Genomic DNA, 22,671 nt, shown 5'->3' on the forward strand with positions numbered 1-22,671 from the left:
GAAATTTGTGTGAATAAAATGGGACAGCAGAAACAGCCCTATCTCAGTGCTTTTTAGCTCCAGTGGGAACATGCCTCCCCTGCATTTGCAAACCAGGCAGAGCAGCTGGACACTCAGCAGCAAGTTGAGCAAAATTGAATTTGTGCTGCCCCAGGAACACGGAGCTTGGCTGCTCCTGCTGCCAGGCCCACATCTGGCTGCTGCCAGCTGTGTGCTGCCCTCAACAACTGCCTACTTCGTTTATGCCTTAGACCCCATAGTCAGACACTGTGTCACTGAACTAGCGTATCTGAATCCTTGATGGGGTCTGCAAACCAGTAAACAAGAAAGAATGTAATGTTATGTCTCTCTCTCCCTGGCTTGGATTTTCTCCTGGGCCCTAAATCTGCAAGCACATACACACTCACATGTACCGAAATGAATGGCCGCCCTGACTTCCAGCCACACTGGAGAGAGGTTTCAGAGGTAAGCATGTGTGTGGCTGTTCGTAGAACTGGACTAGGGCTTTTGTTTTGATGGGCTCAGTACTGTATATCCTGGTGTAAGAAAAGATGCTGTGACTGAGACCATAATACAACAGCAACTGAAACAAAATCTTCTCAAAAAAATAATGTATTTTTTCATGATGGATGACACCTTGAATTATGTTAGCTCCCCTTAGAGCAACCTCATCTTTCTTCTAAAAAAGCATCGTAAGTAAATCTTTCTGAGTTGCAGACTTCCTTTTATGAGCATCAAAACAAAATTGCTCTGAATGAAGAATAGTCCCAAACAAACTTGTAAATAGTAGGTGGAAGGAAATGGGACTTTGTTTTTCACACAGTTCCTGTATACCCTTTCCTTGCCTTGCACTGCACAATCATACCCAGGATGTATTTTCCCATTCCTTCAGATAACAAATGCTCTAGTGAATGAGATAAAAGGTCTCTCTAGTCCAGTATCTCACCTCAGATGACAGCCTATGTGGATATTTAAGGAAGGACACAAGGACAGGGAAAGTACAGAGTGATCTGTACCAGATATCCTCTTCTGGCTTTTGACAATCAACAGTTTCAGGAGTCCCTGAGGTACAGGTTGAAGGTGGATTTTTCAGCTTAGTAATGGCCCTATATGACATGACTTTGTCTAAGTCTTTTTAAAACTCATATATACTTTAGCAACAAGTCCCACACTTTAATGCATCATGCGGAAAATTCCTTCCTTATGGTTTAGACATACTGTATGATAATTCAGTTTGTTACTCCTAATTCTTGCATTGGAGAAACACAAAGTAACCTTGTCCTCTTTACCTTCACCATGACATTGGTGATTTTACACACTTCTGTCAAGTCCCCTCAGGTAGTTTTCTTTCCAAGCTGAAAAGGTCTAATTTAGTCTTTCATCAAAAAGAAACTGCTCCAAAATTCTGACCGTCCTTGTTACCTGTTCTGTATCTTTTCTAAACTTATTAGCTCAGTGCTGTAATACTGTTCTCTGATCTATTTTATTGTGTTCTCTCATTCAGCAATTCTTACTATCCAATTTGCCTTTTGGCTGTTGCAGGGCAATAAGTGATGCTTTCAGAAACCTCATACCTTAATTTCACTTACCCAAGATCTTTCTTGAGTGTTGCTATGTAGAACCCGTCACTGCAGATGTATAAGTAGAGTTATTTTTTCCCTAAGTGCCTTACTTTGCACTTGTCAATACTGAATTTCATCTGGCACTTCACTGTCAGTTGGTATTATAAGCTCCTTCTGCAACAGTCAGCTTTAGCTTTGATTATTATGAATAATTTTGTATCATCTGCAAACTTTGCCAGTATTCACCCACTTTGACATGCCACATACAGAGATGGTGAACAGCACTGATACCAGCATAAGCCCTTGGGGCACTCCTCTGGTAAATCTGCCTCTAGTCTAGAGGAATTGTTGTTTTATTTATTCTGTTTTTCATGCAACTATCTATCACATTAATCACCTTTGTTCCTTGGGGGTGGAGGCTGGTGTAAGCTCTGCATTGGGAGCTCAGCAATTTCATATCTGAGCTCTTTTAGCACACTTAGTTGAATGCCATCTTGTCCTTGTGGTTTGATCCAGGTCAATTTATCCAAGAGGGTCTGCTTTCCAGAGGCTGTCTGTGCTTCTCTTTGACCAAAGATGTTCCACCTCACCATCAAAGCTCCAGCTCTAGGAATAAAGCAGGTGTAATGACTTGTTTATCAGAAAAATGTCAACCTTTTGCATCTTCCAGCAAAACTAATCCCTAAAAGAAGGGCCCTGTACACCTAGGTTAAGCTTTTAGACTGAAGGTGATTTCTTCACCAGCTCAGGCCTGGGGACTTCTTCAGTATCCAAAATTTAAGTTCTATCAGTTACAACTGGCGAACTGTTTTAGATACATCACGTTGTAATCCTGGAGTGCTGGAATTAGCATTCTGTTGAGCACGTAACACAGTGGAGTAGTGTCTTTCTGAGAACTATTGCCAAAAAAAAGGGGGGTAGGGGGAACTGACTGCTACTAATCAAATATTAATTTAGTAGACGCCATCTGAGTAAGTCTGCATTGACATCTGGAGAGTTGCACATAAACTTGTGCTCATGTGTTCCCCTGAACTGGGATCTATAGCAACACATATATGGTTATACCTCTTCTTGTAGGTGGGAAGGAGACTCCTAGTACGACAGCAAGCTGCGTTTTGACCTTTCCTTTTCCCGTTTATTTTCAGTGCAGGCAGCTCTATGGTCTACAGATCTTTCTCTGATAAGCAGATGCAGAGCTTTCTTCAGCCAGGCTGGCAAACTGGTAAGCCACTGGTCTCTCCTAGTTTACTTTGTGTCATCCCTCTCTGCTAGAACAAACAGCAATTGCTATGTTGAGGTTTGCCAAAGCTGAGCCAAAGTATTGCTTGCTGTCCTTGCAGCCCAGCTCCACAGTATACCTCATGAAGAAAATAATACAAATTCTAACTAAGTATTTTAGGTATAAAAGCCTCCTCAGATATAAAAGCCTCATCACATATAAAAGCCTATTAGATTTCGTTGCTAAGGTGCACATCACAGTGCAAGTAATAGACATTTAAGCTACTATTAGAAATAGCTACAAATACTTCTCATTCACCGTGAGCAACTGATAATAGAATTTTGTGAGTGAAGCACTACTTTAAAGCATCATCTATCTGGACTAATTTCTGTGGCCCCCATGATGGATCAGACCTGCCTCCCCAATACCACTGTCTCTCATGTGGAGCTCTGCACATGCATGGTGGCACAGATCTAGCTTGCACAACAGTGATAGACTTTCCTATGTAGCAGGTCCACTGAGGGAGAAAGAAAAGAAGACAAATGATAGACTTGGCACCAGACTTGCAAAGTTTGGCCACGCAACTTGGACAATATATTCTTATTGCTATTTGTCATAAACAAAATATTCACCTTGTTTCTTTATTAGCATTCTTTCTGCAGAAGATGGTTGAAGAGACTGTGATAGGGCCAATAAATGTTCTTTTTTTTTTTTTTTTTTTTTTTTTTTACTTCAGCATATAGGTCTCCTGTTCTAAGTCCGTTACATTCTGCAGGAGCACATACCAAACCCTGCTGCCTCTCATCAACACCCACGTGTAGGATCCCAGTGGATACAAACACCGTGATATCCCAGACAAGCAGAGTGCTAATGTGCTCCAAGTACGTAGCTCTTGTGTTTTTCATGGAAAACTCGTGGGGGAACCTAATTTGGCACCTGTAGAAATCCATGCCCAGCTCAAATTTGGCTTCAGTGGGAGTAAGGAGCCCAGAAGCGCTGTAGCAAACACTCGAGCTCCAGCAGAGACTCAGCAGAGACCAGAGATCATTGATGCTTCGCTTAATATTGGCTTTGTGATTTGTTCAATTTCTTCACTGCAATATGTACTGCAGATCCAATTTCCCCCTGAAACTCTTCCTGATGCTTTATGAATGCAGGATTGGTCCCGAAGAGCTGGACTTGAGCACCTGGAAGGTGCTGAGCACACTTGGGCACCGTTGAACTGAGGGAGCTTTGAGGCTGCTCAGGGGTTTGCTCAGGCATCTTTGAACCTTTTGCTTGTGCAAGGGACTCCTGAATGCAGAGGCTCATTTGTTCGCCTGCAATGGCTACTCCTACAGCGCATCGTTTAAGAAGCAGTACCGTGTCAGGAGAGCACCTCCCAAATTCACTCCGGCACCGCGGTGTGAAAGGTGAGAAGAGAGTAAGGGAATTTTCCCCACTTGATTTGTTATAAATTACAATTAAACCCCTGATGTTGGCTTTTCTGGCTGGAGTGATAGCGTTTCTTCGGCTGCTGCTGCCGAGGCAGGCAGCAGCACTGGGAGGATCGTAGCAAAGAGGAAAACAAACAGCGCAAACTTCCTCGAGGCGGGAGCAGAGCCGCTCCCAGCTCCCAGCTCCCAGCTCCCAGCTCCCAGCTGCCAGCTGCCAGCTCCCAGCTCCCAGCTCCCAGCTCCCAGCCGGGCTCCCGCAGTGCGCTCTAGCGGCACCTCCGCGCCAGAGCCCGGGCTCGGCCTCAGCCGGAGCCGGCAGCCTCCCGCCTGACCCCCCGGCTCTGGCCGGCCGGCGGCAAGGCTCCTCAGGAGCACACCAGCCATGCCCACGCTGCTGGCATGTGGATCTTGCTGTGAAGCCACGCTGGGAGTCAGCACCTACCTTCTCTCCCTGAAACGCCGTGATCCTGCCTTCAGCCGGAGCTGGTTTATTGGGCACGAGCGCTCCTGCCTCCGGCTCTGTGGCTTCGTGGTATTCGTGGTACAAACACCGTCAGCGCACCCCTGAGAAAGGCACGTGGACAGAGGTGGCTATTCCCTGGAGCGGAGGGACGCAGCGGATGGGCGTCCTCCCCAGCTGAAGGCCACGTACCTGTGTTAGCACAGGCTGTGAATCAAATGCATCGCACTGAGAGGCAGACCCTGGCATACGGGGTTAGCCCCGAGGTGCTCAGCACAAGGGTTTGGGCACTGTCAGGGTAGTGAGGATGGCAGCAGCCAGCACGGCAGAGAAGCACCTGTTTCTCCTGTCTGTATGATAACCATTGCCTCTCCTGGGGAAGTTTATCCACCTACCTACCTTGCAGAAAAGCAGGCCCTGCGAGGCTCCTTGTCCGCGGGTTGGTCAGCAAGTGCAGCGTCCTGTTCACATTTCCTGGCACTCACCTCCCAGGGACCCTTCTAGGCGTTCCTGGTGTGCCCCTCATCAGCAGCTGCAGCCCTCGTCATGTTTCCACACTCCTTTGAAGCATAAGGACAACTTTAGAGAAGGACATTTCCAAAACTGGAATGGAGGCATAACACTGCAGTCGGTACAGGCTGGTGCTACTTCCTCGAGCAACTGCTGCCTACAGCAAAGGTGGCTGAATTTTCCAAACTATGTATAGTGTTAAAGTTATGAGTCAAGACAACAGACAGCATAGAGAAGGTGTAGAGGTCTCTCTAGAGTTTTTGCTAGGCCTTCTGCATGCATAACTCAGCCCAGCTAGGCTGGACACTGCACCTTCATCCTAGCATCCCTCCGGAAGGGACACTTGGGGCTGGAAGAGCTCTCCGGTAGCTCCCATACTGCAGCCCACCAGAGAGTTTGAAGATCTGGTCCAAGAAGAGGGGTGTAGTTCATCAGCTATTTCTAGCTGTCATTATAGGTTAGAAGGGATTTTTTTTTGGTTTGACAATAATAACCCATGTCATTTCTAACTTTGTTTCTCAACAGAGAGAAACTAAAATAGTAATTACAGTAGTTTTTATTCTCTATATCAATGTTATGTATGAAGTACCTTAAAAAAAGTGTGGATCTGAGGGCAATTTGTACTGCACAAACACTGTCTGAGCTGGGACTGCAATGCCACAGAAACACAGTATTTTACAGCCCCTGTGGCCCGTTAATGCAAGGAAGGGAAGGAGATCAAAGACACCCCTCTTGCTCAGACACCACCTTGCTCACCCTCAGAGGGGATGGCAAAGGTGCTTTAAGTAAAGCTCAGCCTCCCTGAACTCCCTCTGTGCTGAGCTTATGCACCCACAGGTCTGTGGGTGATGCTCACCCACCGGTCAAACCAAAGCTCTTGCCCTGCTCCACACTCTGCGGGGTGCTTCAGCAGCACTGGTGGGCAGACACCATGTCTGGAAATGCAACAAGAGAGGCAGGCAGGAGGAAATGTTAGGGATATAACCACACACCAGTGCCTTGCTAGATAGCTGCCCGCCTGCAGCCTCATGGCCAGACCGCCACAGGGGGCCAGCTCAAGGCAGCACTGCCTGGGGCTGCCTGCACCTTGTGCCATGGCCAAGGGCTGCCCAGCTGCAGGTGCAGTCCTGGCCAGGCTGTGCGGCAGGGGCATGCCCCCTGGTAAGGAAATGCAGGTGCAGGAGTGACAGGGGTGTGTTTCTGGCTGCACCCAAGCTGGAGAGCCTGGCACTGATTTCACAGCAGAAACACCCGCGTGGAGAAACCCTGTCCAAGAGAGTGGAGCAGGGAACAGGGCTGTGAGCCTGGCCAAAACATGGGCAGGAGGAGCACTACCCTTCTGGTCTGGCATGGCTCTTCTGTACCGTAGGCTCGAGATCCAGACTCATCCCCTGCCCAGAGCTCACTGTGAATTTCTTTTTTTGCAGCTTTTAAGAGAAGCCTTTTCATATGCTCATATTCATGTCTGTATTTTTTTTAATCCCTTTTGCAGCACTATTTCTCATCAACAGAAGCTCCACGTAGCGTTTGGCATTGAATTCACCACTGATCTTGAAATACTTAATTACTCCAGAATTATGTAAAGAAACCTATATTTGGCCCTGCTGCTGCTTCTCAGTGCATACCTGCTGTGTGAGGAGGCTGGATTTAAACCTCCAAGAGGACCAAACCAAGGCCAGGCTCATTTTTAAACATTATCTAATTTACCAGAGAGGCAATGAAAGGCAGGATGGGCTTTGATCACGCCTAATTATAGAGTGTAATATTGGATACATGGATACAATATTGCCATGGGTGGTTTTTTTCTGCACAGAAAAACAAAATTTTCCTTAAAGAAACAGCTGTGTCCTGCCTGCAGCCTGCAGAAGAATGGCATTAGTCACGTGCAGTCCAACACGTAGCACAATTGTAAAGTTCGCTCTATGAGACTGACAGGAGCTATTCATATCGGCCCCCTCCACCATCTGCCTGAATGGCAGGCTGCGGGGTAGCAGCGGCCCCCCCTCACCGCCTCTGCGCGGCCTCAACACTTAGTGCCTGCTCAAAGTCTGTCCCCAAGTGCAGAAAATCGGGGATTGAAAGCAAAGAGAGGATGTCACTCAGGTCAAAGCAGACTGTCAAGAGGAAGGAAAAAAAAGGCAGGGGGGGAAGAGTCAAAGCTTGCTGTGGTGGGAGTGCCAGGTTGCTCTTCTCCTGAGAGCAGAGGTGTTGGCTTCAACAAGGAGATGAGAGGGAGAGCAAAGGGGACAACTGGACAGCACGAGTCTGGGGAGAAGTACCATATTCTCCTTCCTTCTTCCCTCCCTGAGCTTAGAGGACTCAGCTCCTGGGCAGGACCAGGCTGCATGAGGGTCAGTGCCAGGGCAAGACATCCCTGCTGCTGTCTGCAGCGCCTGCATGCTGGGGTGCAGGAAGGGATGCCGAGGGCTTTGGCTGCACCCCTGTGCACACACTGTCAGACATTCCTCGGGAGCTGGTGGCAGGGACCACAGACCTGCAACCATGGTCACCATTTGCCTGTCCCAGATGCCCTTCAGGTCCTTGGACTGGGAGCCAGGCTGCTAGCTTTGCCTACACCACTTTTCTCACAGATTAGATTAATCCTCAGAAATATTTATGAAGGTAACATAGCGATTTTTTTCCCTTTCAAATGAACCTGAAGGTCCTGGGATGGGCAGGCTCAGGTCCTAGGCTGGGGCCAGGCTCTGGTTCCAGAGGACAACCTGTTCGGAGGCCTGAACACCATCAATGCCCCCCCTTAGAAGTTCAGACTGGATGGAGAGGGATTCTTTTTTGTCCTATGACCTGTTTTTCCTTCTCATTTTCAGACAGTGACATCTTTCCTTGTGGCAGAAATTCCTGCTATCAGTGCCTGAGGTGCGTGGCTCAGAGTTTCTACAATCCTTTCCTCTCCCATTGCATTCACTCCTAAGGTCACCCAGTTCTTGCAGTATGATGTTAAATAACATCTTCCATTTTTATGCCATCAGCGCATCATTAACATCCTTCCACTTCAGTCACTGTCAACAAGAAATCTAAAATCCAGACTCCTGAGGAAGAGCTTTAGTGGTCTTCCTCCATCCCAATACTTCTCCTCTCCAGGCCAATAATTCTGGTGTCACCATCAGCCATCATCACCTCCCCTCAGGCTCCTGGCTCTCCTCAAAACCCTTGCTCTCTCTTTTTCCAAGTGTGAAGGCAGAGCAGAGGCTTAGAAAACAGCAGGTGAGTGAAAAGATATCATGCAACTGAAATATCTTTGCTTTTATCTGCCCTTAATGGACAAAGAAAAGGGACCATTCAGAGGTGGCCCATCTGGGAATTTTTCAGCTTATTTTCTTTTCATGTTTCAAAACAATTGGAGCCCCATTTTCCCTTTGCTTCAAGGTGCACATTCATTAGGTTTAACAAGGAGTCACAGGATTGTGACCCAAATGGGGAAAATAGTTGAAATTTTCCACAAAACAATGGAAATTTGTTTTTTTCCTCTCCTCTCCTCTCCTCTCCACAAACAAGCAAAACCTCTAGGGAATTTCTGAAGAAAATCTTTTGACCATTGTTAAGAAGCCTTATTTTTCAAGTAAAAATCTGAAAGGTGGTTTTTGTTTTTTTTTTTTAAATTAATGGAGGTTGCCTAGTTTTAACACCCATGGGGAAGAGATGAAGATAACAGTGCTTACCATACAGATGTGTACCTCAGACAAACAGATACCCCAAATCAGGGAGGGCAAGAAGTCACAAAGAGCTGATTTCAGTCCAGGCCTGCCCAGAAAGCGTACCATATGGTACACACATTTTTTATCCTGACAGTGGGGTGAACCCTGTGACAACACCTGTTGCTCAGGCTAGGATGGAGAAAAAAGTCTGTTTTAGGGGAGGAAGAAGAATTTTGAGCAAACTAGTATCAAAACAGTAACTTCTCTAGCATCTCTGTACCGCTAACCTGTTCACTGACGTGCTCTTTGCTTTACAGACCATTAAAATAACAGCAGTGATTTGGGTGTTCATGCTATTTGAACTGCTCAGGGCACTTATGGCAGAAAGATCCCTACCCCAGTTAATGGTGTGCGTTGCTGTTAGTGGGTCTGCTTGCATGGTCCAGGCCAGCCTGATGCTGGAATACCTTTGCTGAATGGGCCCCTTAGCCTAGAATTAAGCTGTGGGAGGTTTTAGTGTAGAAGTGGCTAAAGGTTGACATCACTTACAATGAGTGACACTTTAAAAACACTTCCGAGGTATTTCTGTATAGGAAAATCTTCTTTTCTGTCTCCCTTATTCAATCTTGAAGGAAATACTGCATGTTTAGGAGAGGCCTGGCTGCAACTTTGAAGTGAATGGATTTATTCTTGTGCTTTACTTAAAAAAAGGAGTTAGAAAACTTCACATACCAAAAATTCCCAAGCAGACAGCTGTCAGGGGGTGACATGTCGGATATGAAGTGGCTCTCCAGCTGGTCCCTGTCTGCATGCTGGGAAGGCATGTGGAGACATTTTTTCAATTGCTGTACTAGTTTGACACGTTCACAGTGGAAAATGATGTATCATTCTTGAGCCTTTAGTTGGTGGACACTTCAAAGTGCATTGGATCCTCGGAGAGGAGTGCCCTATTGTTAATTGTTCCTTTCACATGTACATTGGGATGAACATGGCAAGAGCAGCGAGGAACAAAAGGGCTCCGGTGGCCTCTTGGAGAAAACCCTGTGCAGCTCAACCTGAGTCTGACCTTGAAAGGGTGGGTTGCTCTGGTTTTTAAATCCTGCTCGCCGGTTCATTCCCCTCCGGCTCCCCACCGTTACCCAGCTGCAGGGGAACGGGATGCCGGAGCAGCGAGCGCAGCGAGGCATGGGGAGCCCCTCCACTGCTGCCACGTGGTGCCCAAGGAGCCACATCCTGGGCAAGCGTCCTTCCAGGAGGGGACAGGCACGGCTAGCGTCTAGGGGCTTGGAGAGGGCTTCTGCAATGGGCGTGCCGGAGGGATCCTGGGTTTCCCTTATCCTCCGGCAAGCAGGCAAGTCATATCCACCTTCCTCAGTCTAACTGACCCACTAGCCCTCAGTCTCACAGCAAAGGCCAGGGGCCTTGAGCCCCTATGATTGGATATAGGGTCTCATAATACATGGCATGAGTTTCCCAGGCCTCTGAGGACACAGTTCATTGACATCCTGAGACAATCCTTTGCTCCCAGGCACCTGTCCCACATCTCTCTGTCTCTCCCTTCACCCTCTTGGGCAACTAACTAGCTGTATTGGGAGATTGCACTGTGCAACGTGGTGTCCAGGTTAGGTTCAAAAGCTCAAACACAGGAGGCAGTTTGTTCCTGCAAAGAGAGATGTAATCCCTTGGTGTGCATCTCTTTCAAAGAGCTAGACAAAACCTCTCCCTGTAGCCTCAGCTGCACAGAAAGATCTGTGTTGGGTCACAGAGAGGCCAGGCTCTGGCTAGCGCATGCCAAAATAGATGCTCAAGCAGGTGACTGGAAATTGCCCCCCGAAATGATCCAAAAGGAGAAGATGGCACAGAGATTTGCACGCTCACGTGAGGCAGATGATGATAGAGGGTGCAGGCAGGGCTAGCTGCCCCAGGTCTCCTAAGGAATGAACTGCTTTTGAAATAGAAACTGGGAGGAAAGAGGCATGTCTGTGGTGGCAAATCAGCCACCGTGTTACAGCCCACCGTGGTACCAAAGGCTCTGCAGCACATTCTGCTCCAGGATGTCCCGGCCCTGGGGGTCTCCCTAGACCTGAAACACCTGAGCCTTGGCACCAGCACATGTGGCTCAGGACAGACTGGGAGAAACGATGTGAATAGGGATGGCGGCACTGGGTGCACCAGTATAGAGACACTGAAGAGTCATCCCTGAGGCCTCTGCCCAGAGTTTGGTATAATGGCACAGACTGGATCTTGTCCTGCTCCGAGGAAAATCAGAATAATAGAAATACAGTAAAATAACAGTAAGATGTAGATGTTGTCAACCCTCAGTGCTCATGCCTTTGATTCCTCACATCAGTAAGGTAGATTTTACTTGCAAAACGGCTTGGACTTCTGTCCCTTCTTTCCCCAGGGCATGCGTGTGTTTGTTCCAGAGCTGGCAGCATCTCCCTGAGGGTAGGTGCATGCGTCCTCTGCCCCTCTTCGCTCTTCCCATCCCCAGGGTGCTGTGGGCTGGAGAGCAGGAGCAGCACTGCTCTGGCCATGGGAGGCAGCAGGTCCTGGGCTGGCACACAGGCTGCCACCAGCTCTGTGTCATTGGTGTGTCCGGTGCACACCGAGGGCAGCCCTTCTGCTGTCCTCTTCCTCCAGCTCTCAGTCTTACCATGCTATTAAGTTATTGCCACCCCTTAGGGACAAGCCTGAGAGAAGGCGGAGGGCTCGCATAACTCTGGATCAGTAAAGGAAGCAGCTCAATTAGCATTTCACACGCCTTTTCTTCCCTCTCTTCTTACCTTCCCTGCAGCGGGCATGCTTTCCCCTTAAAGGATTGTCCTGTTTCTGCTCCTTGCCAGCGTTGGCAGGGTGACAGTAGTCGAGTGTGCAAACTTGTGCTATTGTCCCCAGGCCAGGGGGAGTCATGGAGACCCACTAATATGACACAGGAAAATGTTTGCTGATGGCAATTCTATGGGCTTTGTCTAACTCTTTCTCCATCATGACGACTCGATTTAAGTCTCTAACTGTTTGACTACAGATGCAAGAGTACTATCCAACTCCATCCTTTTGTCCGGGTAGTTTGAATGGGTAATTCAGCTTTTGTGTAACTCAATTGAGGGGGCAAACATAAAGACAAGATTCTTGAGCGCTCAAGCTCCCTTTCCATGGATATCTGCACATCTCTTTAGAGATTTGTTCCTTTCCTACCTTTTTCTGACATCATCCTCCCCTTAAAAAAAAAAAAAAAAGGCTCTGATGGGGAACGGTTAAAAGTAGGCTAGCCCAGTCCCCTGTATTACATTGTCCTGTGCCAATGAAGCATGGTTAGTATCAGCCCCCAGACAGCTTCAGGGAGTGCAGAGAAAAGGGTGTCTAAACTTTCCTAACTCATCCTCAGCATTTTCACTTCAGATTGTGTAATTTTTAAAAAGAAAGGCCTCTGTCGGGGTGAAGAGGATAGGGAGAATGGTAGAAATCGCGGGGAAATTATTGTATTTATTAGCTGTCTTTCTGTGGCTGTCCCCATGGTGACAATTTGTGATGGCAAAGAATGCGAGGAGGGGAGGCTGATGCCTGATTGGGATGCTTTGTATTTGGCAAAGTGGCTTCTGATTGGCCTGGGAGAGCCCCGAACTCGCCGGAGTCGATATTCATTCAGCTTGCTCAAGTGCTTGCTAAACTGCATCCAAACACTGGCGGGCCCTGGCTGCCTCCACCGAGGTTGGCGGTGTGTAACCTGCCTAACGAGATTAGCGGGAAGGGGCTCTTCTCCTCAGCGACTCTGCAGCCGCCAGCACCGGCGAGAAAAGCCGCCGCGCGCCGGGTGAGTGTCCACGCTTGCTTACAGGGCAATGGGAGCGGCCGCCCCGGCTTCTTTCCACCTAAGTGCTATCTAACAAGATTAGGCGCCGGGATGGCTGGCATTCATGAGCCGGTCCCTGCGCTGGTGTGTGCTGGGGCAGTGGTGCGGGGCGGTGGGCTGCAGGCGCACGGTGGCTCCGTCGGGAGTTTGCTGGCACGGAGTTGAGCTGACAGACGACTTGTTTGCGTGGCTGAAAAATTTGATGTGTCCCCCCACCCTCCCTCCATTTGCTTGGTGCTGTTCGAACCGAGGCTTCCCGCTCTTAAGTCTGCCTGTCGTGTTTCACAGGTTTGCCAAGGTCTGTCCGAAGGCGGATTATAAACTTTTCATGGGAACCTCTGCACGGCACATCCACTGAGATGGCATCGGACAGCGAGGTGAAAACCCTACTGAACTTCGTCAACCTGGCCTCCAGCGACATCAAAGCGGCTCTGGATAAATCAGCTCCGTGTCGCCGGTCGGTTGACCACAGGAAATACTTGCAGAAGCAGCTCAAGCGGTTTTCTCAGAAGTACTCACGGATCCCACGGTGCCACCCCAGCAAACCCCCTGAGTGCAGCTGGCGCAGGGGGGCAGAGGACCGGGGCCGCGGCCCTCAGGCCGAGGCACCTGACCCCAGCCCCCACGGCGGGGCTGCCGCTGAGAAGGTGCTGCAGACAGCCGAGGCGGAGGACAGCCTCACCGGGGAACGGGTTTTGCAGGAGCAAAACCCTGAGGCAACAAGGCCGGACCAGGTGCCCATGAGGAAGAGACAGCTCCCCGCCTCCTTCTGGGAAGAGCCACGGCCGGCCCAGAGCCTGCCGGCCAGGGCTTTTGCTGCCGGCCCCGAGGGGCTCCCGGCCCCCAGAGACCCTCCTCCCTACGAGGGGAAGAAAAGTAAACGGAGCCCAGATGCTGCCGGCCCAGAGAGCCCCCCTGAGCCTGCCCTGCATGCTGGGGAGAAGGACCCTGCCGGGGTCCTCTCAGGCCGGGTGGGTGCCTGGACCTGCTGCCCCTTCCCCTGCCCTGGGCCGGGGGTGTACCAGCCCCCGGGCACGCTGCCCCCGTCGCCCTTCCCGGGGCTGGGGCTGTGGAGGAAGAGTGCGGCTGCGCTGCCGGTGGAGGTGCCGCACTTCTGCAAGGAGGCTGATGGCACGGGGCAGAAACTCTACAGGCCCGTGGTTTTGAAACCCATCCCCACCAAGCCTCCCGTCCCCCCGCCGATCTTCAACGTTTTCGGCTATCTTTAGCCAGGGGGTGTTGGAGTCACACTGAACACGACAGCTTCTGAGAGTGAATTGAAGCTCCCGGTCGGGCACCAGGCGTGAGCTGCTGGCAGCGTGGAGCGGCAAGGGGAAGGAGCCCGGTGATCACACCCTCTTCCTCATGGGCGGGCTGGAGCGAATTAGTAATTGCTGGGAAGCTACTCGAGCTCCACTCTCCTCTCAGTACACGGGTATAAATCGGGAATAAGCCTTATGAAGCCGGTGTCACAGAGCGTGAGGCAAACCCTGGCTCTTTCATCGACGGGCATTGTTTGAGCTGTGGCGAGCAGGGCTGCGGGCCATTCATAGCCGCACTTGTGACACCTAGGAGACCTCCTCCATGTGGGAACATCTTTCTGGGGTTGCCCTGCGGCAGCAGCAGCAGCGAAATGAAATGAATTAAACCCATTCAAAGAGGTTTTGTACTTTAAAATAATTCCAGAGAAGTCAAGATATTCAGGTCACTTCCTTTTGCGTCCAAGAGACTGGAAGGACAGTATTTAATGTAGAAACCACACTTGTGAATTGATTTAAGCTCTTCTTGTATGTAAATACTGACAGAATTAAAAGAAAAAATTAAGGGAAGAAAGCAGGTAATTTTATTTTGGCGATTCTGCAAATGCAGTCTGTTTATTTTTGCCCCACTCAGTAGACACAGGTTTGATTTGCAGCTGGTGGGTAGATATGAGGGCTGAAATCTCTGCCTATTCAGAGTGATGTAAATCAAAAGTAATTCTTCTGGGGCTGGGAAATTAGCTAGTGTTAAGCTGGTGCAAACAGAAGCAGGATGAATTTCCACATCAGAAATTGTTCTGCATCAACAGAACAAATGAGAAATTGTATTAGTTGAATACAAAACCATAAAATATGTTAGAATAAAAAAGTGTATAGAATAGCCTGCCTTGATTTCTGGCTCACAGACATCTTATTTTGTCTGATTTTAAGATGCTATCACAAGACCCGGCTGTGAATGATTTGCCCAGTATTTTCCCAATTATTTTAACAAATTGGCATTAGAAAAGTTAAATGGGGATTTTTTAAAGTTAGATTTCTCTTAAACCCATGGAGAAAGTGGTGCTAAGGCACAGAACATGAGATCTGAAAGGTTTAATATTGCAGGCCTATGTATCTATTCAGTTACACTGGTGTAAATCACTGAGGTCAAGAGAAGTGTATTATACTGGGGGGGAAAGGGCCAGAGAATGGACACCTGTGATTCCCAGGGCCTGAACATCCTCTCACTGAAGCTAACGGGAAGTTCTCCCAGAATTCAATAAAAAGTGGCCTCGATTGGCTTGGTCTCTGGCTAGCGTAGCTCCCTATGACTCTTGGTATCTCCATAAGGGGAAAAACAGGCAACACTTCTCATGAGCACATTGCAGTCATGAAAAAATTATCATCTTAAGCAATTGTAGAGTATCATTTTGGATCTTCTGATGGGGTTTGGTGTTATATAACCAGGTTGCAACTTTCGTTAGGATATGAACTACTCTCAGGCTAAAAGTAGCTCATTCTTTCCCCAAACCTCACAGTATATCGCACCAATGTTTACTTTTACGGGAACAATGGCTGTAATGTGTTAGTCCAGGAGGCCAAAAGTAGAAATGGAGATGGCTTTCCTTGCTTTCTCCCTGCTACCAGCACTTAATATATGTATCAAGCTTGTATAGACTACTCCTATAGGAGAGAGAGCAGGAGATGGCTTTGGTAACACATACCTGCAACTACATGCAAGGTGCAAGGTGGTAAAGAGCTGATCTAAGACTTAAAGACATCAGTTTAGATCTTGATCCAGAAGTGAAGATGTGAATATACTTAGATGTCTGTCCCTTTTTGTCTTTTTGGAAAAAAAATCCATCAGGAGACTCTGTCCCTCTCCACAAGGGGGCTTTAACGGAAACCAGAGGTAGTACCCCCATTTAAGTTAATGGGAAGAGAACTACTGCTCTTAATTTGCAGAGCAAGGAATTTTTTACATGAGAGTAGGGGCGCTTTCTTACACCAATAGCTCTGTGTCACTGTTGTAATCCAGAGGAAGCCAGATGCTAAACGCTGTCTCAGTGCTGTTAATGCAGAGCAGTCTCCTTGGCATTGGTCTGGATTTCTCTCTGGGTGACCAGAGCAGGTTGTGGAATGAACCACAGGTATTGCAGTGATTGCTGTGGACAAGCGTTTCTGCTTGAGTTCAGAAGGGAAATTTGAAAGTGCTGCATATTGTACCAGAATATGGATTTCTATCAAAATTAAAATACTTGGAAAAGTGCATAGCCTCTGTAGAAATTTTATTTCTGAAGAAATCCAGAGAAAGAAGAGAGTTAAAATCAAGTTTCTACCTTTTGGATATTAAATTCTTTGTTTTCTTTTTCTTCTCTGAAACTGTTTCTCATTTGAATGTATGTTGCTGTACATTTTCCATGTAGTAGAATAGCATGTTTTTAAGTGATGATGAAGGATTGAATCAGACCATTCCAAATTACTCTTGACACACAGATATTTATGCACTTACCCTCAGATTTAAACTGATGTTACTTTTTAAAATCCTTAAAATCCATGGAACTTCCCTCCCCAGCCCAGGGCAGGAGGTGGCTCTTGCTGGGGCTCTGAACTGGAGCAGCAGTGAAGTCAAACACAAATGAACAGAAGACAATTGTTAAGTATATTCAAAATCACTGAATGGGGATGTGTGAGACTTTCCAAAAGTTTTGCAAAGAATAGCAACTCTGTCTCCTCTCTAGCAATACTTACTGTTCTCTAACCCCTGAGATTAACATCAAAATTATTAATTGTTCAGTCTTGGATTGACTCAGACTTTTCCTGGCTATTTTTGTGTTTGGTTGTTCACTGTTGCTATTCAGGATAGCTGATAGCCTTCAGAATCTACTTGTTTATTCATACTTTGTTTGAAAGATGGAAACATAACATTTGAGAGCTGCTATTTACTACAACAATGCAAATGTAAACTGTTAAAACCACAATAGCTTTTATAAATAATGGGAAGGAAGAGGTAAGTGAAAAAGCTTTCATACAAAATGAAATAAAAAAAATCAAAAAAGTGCACAAGAACATCAAGTGAATTGCACGTGATGCAGTAAAAAAAAAGTACAGTAACCTGGTCACGAAATATTCCTAGAACATTTCACATAAAGTCATCATCTCTGAAGGAGTCTATCTATCACACTCAGTAAAAACAAGCCACTTTACCTTGCGCTAGAACTACTGATCTGCTTACAAAGCCTAGTTTGTTTGGGTTTTGGGGTATTTGTCTTTTCACAGTAACTTCTAGATAGATGCATTAAATGCACAATGAATTTGTGCAGATTCAGTATTGCGCACAAAATATTGTGTCAGTGGTTGGAGTGGAGAGGTAGTGGGCTCCATTTCAGTGCAAATAAATGTAAACTGAGTGTGTGAAGATTTGCTGTAAGGATCAAGCAGAACGGATTTAATAACATTGTAATTACCAGATTTCCCCTTTAACACTCTTGTCTTCTCAGTTTCTGTGCACAGTGTGCCCTTATCCTTCCTGCAGTTGTGGTACGTTCCTATCAGACCAGTGCTCTCCAGCTCAGTGTCTGTCCTGCTCAGGACAGATGGTTGAGAGCAACCAGGACATGGGTCTCCCAATAGAGATGAAGGTCTCTTGGTTGAAAGAAGAAATGAACTTTCCATACTTGCTCCACTCAAACCCAGTTTCAACTTCTCCAAGGACATAAAAAGAAATGGCCACCCCTGAGACTTTTGCATATGTAATGATGTTGGCTCAGGAGAAATTCTCAGTTCGGGGTAGCTTATGAAATCCCACCCCTGTGGTTATACATGCAGTTAGTGATTGTGAATCCTTCTATCGGCCAGCGGTCTCCAGGGCTGTCACCGCACACCAAAAAAGCAGTTAAGTAAATGGTCTCCACCAAGCCGTGTCTGTATCTATCACCCTCTACGACTCTGCTCTGTTACATTAATTTAATTTCAAAGAATTTTCTTCTGATTTATATCAATATAAGACCCAGACCTTCACTGCTCAGCCCCATAAAGTGAGAGATGCATGAACTCCACAGGTGATTTTCTGTCTCTCAAGCTATTGCTTACCAATTGCCTTCATTGGCAAAACTGGTCTAAAGATTTCCTGTTCCCCATCCCTTACCCTCCACCCAGTATTTTTCCAACCTGAAGCAATTCCCTGTTCATGCTACAGGAGACAAGGGGGTAGATCCTAAACTGGTGGTATTGGAAATCACTGGATGAAATTTCAGCAGTGGAGGAATCTCACCTGACTTTCCAAAGCTTTGCAAGAAGATCACTGTTCAGTGTGAATTGAAACTCTGATGGTTTTTCAACTTCTTTTGCATTTGGGAAGGGGACAGCTATGGACAGAGTGCCCGTAGCTGTAACCGATTCTTCTGCTCACATCCTGTCCCACAAGTGCTGAACACATTTCACACAAAACAATCACAGAATCTGAACTTGTGTGCCCAGACTTGTATGTGTGCAACACTTTTAGTCCTTTGTTAAGGTATAAAACTCCACACAAATAAAACTTGGTGCAATGCATTTTCCCTACTTATATTTCTACCTGATTCCATGAATGGTATGCAGGCCAACAAAGAAAACCAGATCTGTCAGGTCTCTGGTGGGGAATCCAAACAAACCATGGTGCACAGCTCCTTTGTCACCTACGGTAAGAATGAGTGTGCTTCTAGCATAAGGTCTGCAAAGATGTATTTCCAAATTTAGGCTCTTCCATCTTTACTTAGGTGCCTGGTCAGGAATGAGACACTCATCAAATCAGTTCAGCAAGTCATACCTGTCAACTGAGCTGTAGTCACACTGCCAATAACCGTTCATGGGCTCCTCGGCCTCCCCAGCTGTGAGGGAATGTGACTTGTTAAAAACTTCAATAAAAGAATTTCACGGACAATTATAGCGGTTCAACTGATAGACGGTAACTTGTTAAGCTGCCATAAATCAATTGTGGATCTGAGCTGTTAATAGGTGACCTAATTTTCAAAGAAGATGAGATAATAACTTTCATCAGTGTCAAAGGGAGCTAATAGGTACTTCAAACTTCCAAAGTCAGGAAATTCAGGGCTAAATCCTAAGACTTTATTTTGCCTCAGTAATATCTGACACCAAATGTGGTCCCATTGGCTTACGTGGAACTACACCTGGCGCAAGCAACTTGGCATTGTTTAGGCACCTGAATAAGGATTTGGAAGCCTAATTCTGGGTATTTGTTTTCATAAATCCCAGAGTCTGACTTTCATAATTTTGAAATAATCTCTCTTCTTCCAGTGATGGTATTGTTATAGCCACAGAGGTCCAAGGAGATAAGAGAGGCTGGGTTTTGTAGGGACAAGATCTTCTAGGGAAGGAATAGATAAAGTTGGTTTAGCAGTGTTGCCTCTCCCTACGTACCTTGCCTCTCTCCTTTGCATCACTTTCTGTTCCTTCTCTAGGGCTTTGTTCTGTTCTGACACCAGCTTCATGACAGAGTAAAGCTACTGTTTACAGCGCAGCTACTTCTAATTTACACCCCCCCCCAAAAAAAAAAAGAGCTCAGAGTTGCTTTCAACTCCAGTCTACAAAATTCTCTCAAGCAGAATTTCACCTAACTTCTTATTGAAAATGTAATACAAAATTAACTGTATTTACTATGTGCAAATACAATTCTTACATCCTTCTTAAATAAATCTTTCCTTGACTTTTAAAGGAACCAGCATTTCTGGATTTTAGTCTATTAAAAAGTTCTGAGATTTGAATGTTCAGAAATCAAGTACTCCACTCAATAAGAAAGGTCCAAAAAATGAAAGTAAAAGTGTTAGCAAGATGGTGTCAAAGTATCAAAGAATTAGCAACCAGCACACTTAGCAGAAATCCAAACAGTAGAATAGAAACTAAAATAAAAATCTCAGTCAGTGAAGGAAACGTGATTGTTGTCCCAAATATGCTGACTCTTGGCAATTTCTGAATTGTGATCACAGCAAGGATGCTAAGCTCCACCGCAACCCCAGGATACCTTTGAATTCCTCACTGATACTTGCTTCAGCACTACTCGTTTTTCAGTGTTGGCTTTCATTTCTTGTTCTTTGCAGACCAAGCTCTGAGGTGAATCATATGTGTTTTCTCTTGGAAACCTAACAACAGTCCTATGTTTAGCTCTCTGTCTCCTCCATTTTCTTCTCACTCATGCTTCAGAAGCATATTTCTCTTAGATTAGTCATTGGAGGGCGCTTGACCAAGCCAGCAGCAATTCCTCCCAATGGTGCATGATGTGCACCCTTGCCATGCTGATGACACTGGGTGCCATGCTGGGAAGCCGCTGCATGTCCGGTGTGCCTGGGGTCACTGTGTGTAATCATGCTGTAAGTATCGAATCAGTCTGTCCGGGAGAGGCAAGGTGTCAAGAAGTTTAATGCGGTTTCTTCCAACCAGGCTTCGTACCTTGATGCGACAAAGATGGGAAAGAGGTCGTGGGGGCTCTGAAAGACAGGCAGGTCAGAAACATGAACAGAACAGGTTTGAACTTGAGAGGGACAGCTCAGCTTGGCCGGGTCAGTGGCAAGAGGAAAATGGGAGAAAGAAAGAGGAATGAAAAAAAAGGGGGCTTTTCTGTAATGGAGGGATGATGCATCTGGCATTGGTGGCAGCTCATCTATTCCAAGGCATGGCATAGGCTGGAGGATGGCATGCTGTATCCCCTCTTAGCCTTAGCAATGGGCTTTCTAGGAGGATTTAAACAAGCCGCTTCACAGTACTCAGCCTTCCCACTGAAAATAAATGTAATATGTGCCAAATTTAGCTTGGTGCCAGAAAACTAATTCTGGTAGTATCTATGAAAGACTTTGGATCCTGAGGGAAAGGATATTTAGGAGAGCAGAATATTAGTAAAGGCTTTAAAGGCCACTGGTGCCTGCTGGGCTGCTGTGGAAAAGGTCATGCTACCTGCCTGCCCTGATCTGACTGTACCCCAGGTGCAGCCAAATGGGCCTTCCTGCACTGGCAATGCTCATTCCCAGTGGGTCAGATCCACAGCTGGTGTACATTTAACATCACAGAGTCAGTGACACCCCAGCAATTTTTAGTGCCTCATACCTGGTCCAAAACGTAATTCAGTTTCAGTAGGGAAATCCTATCAAGTTTAAGGGATGAATACTAAGAGGAGATGGTGACTGAGGTTTTGAATCCAACAGCGGGACTATTTGTGCCAGGTTCTCTCCTGGGTGACCATACCTGCTTTTTCTTTAATGACAGCCCAGTCCTCATAGCTGTCAATATGTTCCTTGAGCCGGGAACAGAGCTGCACATTACCCACGTAATCCAGGAGAACATCGATGATCGGCCCAGCCCAGCGACTCATCTCTGGAGTAGACACCATTTCACAAAACTTCAAGGAAAAACAGGTTGACTACAGTCAGTGGGACATGAATGCACGCATGGAAACTGCAACGATAGCAACAGCCCTGACAGCTTTGGTGGTCCCACCCTTCTACCAGCTGTGAGGGCAATTACCAGTTTCCCTTCAGAAAACTTCAACTAAAGCCTCTTTTTTTTGCAACTGAGGGTAGAATCCCCTCTTCACAGCCACAGGAAGACACAAACCCCTGGTGAAATCCTAGCTCTGGAGCATGGAAAGGATGCTGAATTTTGTACAGGGTTCAAATGTCCTACTTCCGCAGAAATGGGAGGGCAGAGGAGCTTTGCCCCAAGCCAGTGAGGGAGCTGCTGAAAGGTCAGTGCAGCCCAGGGCACTGTGACCCAGTGTGCTGGGTCCCTTTCCCTTCTTGGGAGGGGCTCTGTGGGGCAACTGTGCACAAAGGAGGCTTAGGGAAAGAGGGAGATTCGGCAGAGCACAGCACCTCCTGCTTCTTGTGAACCCACTAGTATCTGCAGCTTTTGGGGACCAAACACCTTACTAGAAACAAGTCTGGGGAAATCTTTGCACAGATGAATCCGAGGCAGTTTTACTCGCTCATGGGAGAACTATCCTGGGCCTAATACAGAGGCGTCTTCCTTACTCAGTGCTGGATCAGGCAAATTTTCTGTTGCCCCCAGTGCAAGCTGCAGAGTACTCAGAGCCATTGCATGGAGGGCTGCTTATGGAGATACTGAAGAACACTTAAGGACCTGACTTTAAGCAGTGTCATTTCAAAAAAGTAGTGACTTCTCTTCCCACTTTAATCTAAGTATGTATATTATATCCAGACAGCTTCATCTATCTCTGTTAGGGTGCTGCATATGATGAAGATATCTGTGGACTTGTCTGCATGTGAGCAGTCGGAAAGTTTAACATGAATTAAATCATGCTGTGTGGATAAGAACTCAGGCACATGGCCGAACCAGATGATTGAATCATGGTGGCTTAAGCACCATCCATCAGCTTAGTCACTGAGACTGTTTGCAAGCACCCTCCAAGCCCATCCCAAACAGGAAAGAAAATGCACCAGCTTAAACCTCTTTCAGTTTAAGCTCCTGTAACTAGATCAAGTTTGATTATACACGCATAAGCCCTAGCTCAAAATGCATTAAACTCTTGTGTGGATGCTCTTACTCAGAAATAAAATTATATTAGCTCACCTAGGAAAGAATAAAGCTGCAGAAAATTATAAGGTCATTTTATTGAAAGTTGAAAGCATTCACCGTGTTTACTACTCTCCTGACTCTTTTTTTTTTACTGAGCATCACAATGTAGTGTTTCCCAGGAAAATTAGACACAGTAATGCCGGGAGGATCCCAC

General features: G+C 46.8%; 2 protein-coding genes across 3 annotated transcripts in view; one reads left to right on the top strand and one right to left on the bottom strand.

Annotated features, from left to right (window-relative positions):
- Nucleotides 1–13,055: 13,055 nt before the first annotated feature.
- Nucleotides 13,056–13,925, top strand: FAM181A (family with sequence similarity 181 member A). Its single transcript, XM_052783755.1, has one exon. It carries the CDS (start codon nucleotides 13,056–13,058, stop codon nucleotides 13,923–13,925), a length of 870 nt encoding a protein of 289 aa, XP_052639715.1.
- A 470-nt stretch (nucleotides 13,926–14,395) lies between these two features.
- The window catches only part of ASB2 (ankyrin repeat and SOCS box containing 2), a 35,223-nt gene continuing 26,947 nt past the window's right edge, over nucleotides 14,396–22,671 (bottom strand). For both annotated transcript variants that reach the window (XM_052783048.1, XM_052783049.1), the window contains 2 exons: nucleotides 21,168–21,321; nucleotides 14,396–20,416 (listed from right to left, as the gene is read on the bottom strand). In XM_052783048.1, the coding sequence (XP_052639008.1) occupies nucleotides 20,280–20,416; nucleotides 21,168–21,321 (291 nt within the window). In that variant the 3' untranslated portion in view covers nucleotides 14,396–20,279. The remainder of the gene's footprint in view (nucleotides 20,417–21,167; nucleotides 21,322–22,671) is intronic.

This window comes from Harpia harpyja, chromosome 3 (assembly GCF_026419915.1).
Source record: "Harpia harpyja isolate bHarHar1 chromosome 3, bHarHar1 primary haplotype, whole genome shotgun sequence".
In the NCBI taxonomy this organism is placed as follows: Eukaryota; Metazoa; Chordata; class Aves; order Accipitriformes; family Accipitridae; genus Harpia; species Harpia harpyja.

Coding starts and splice junctions, on each gene's coding strand:
- FAM181A (XM_052783755.1), top strand. CDS start 13,056: ATGGCATCGGACAGCGAGGTGAAAACCCTACTGAACTTCGTCAACCTG.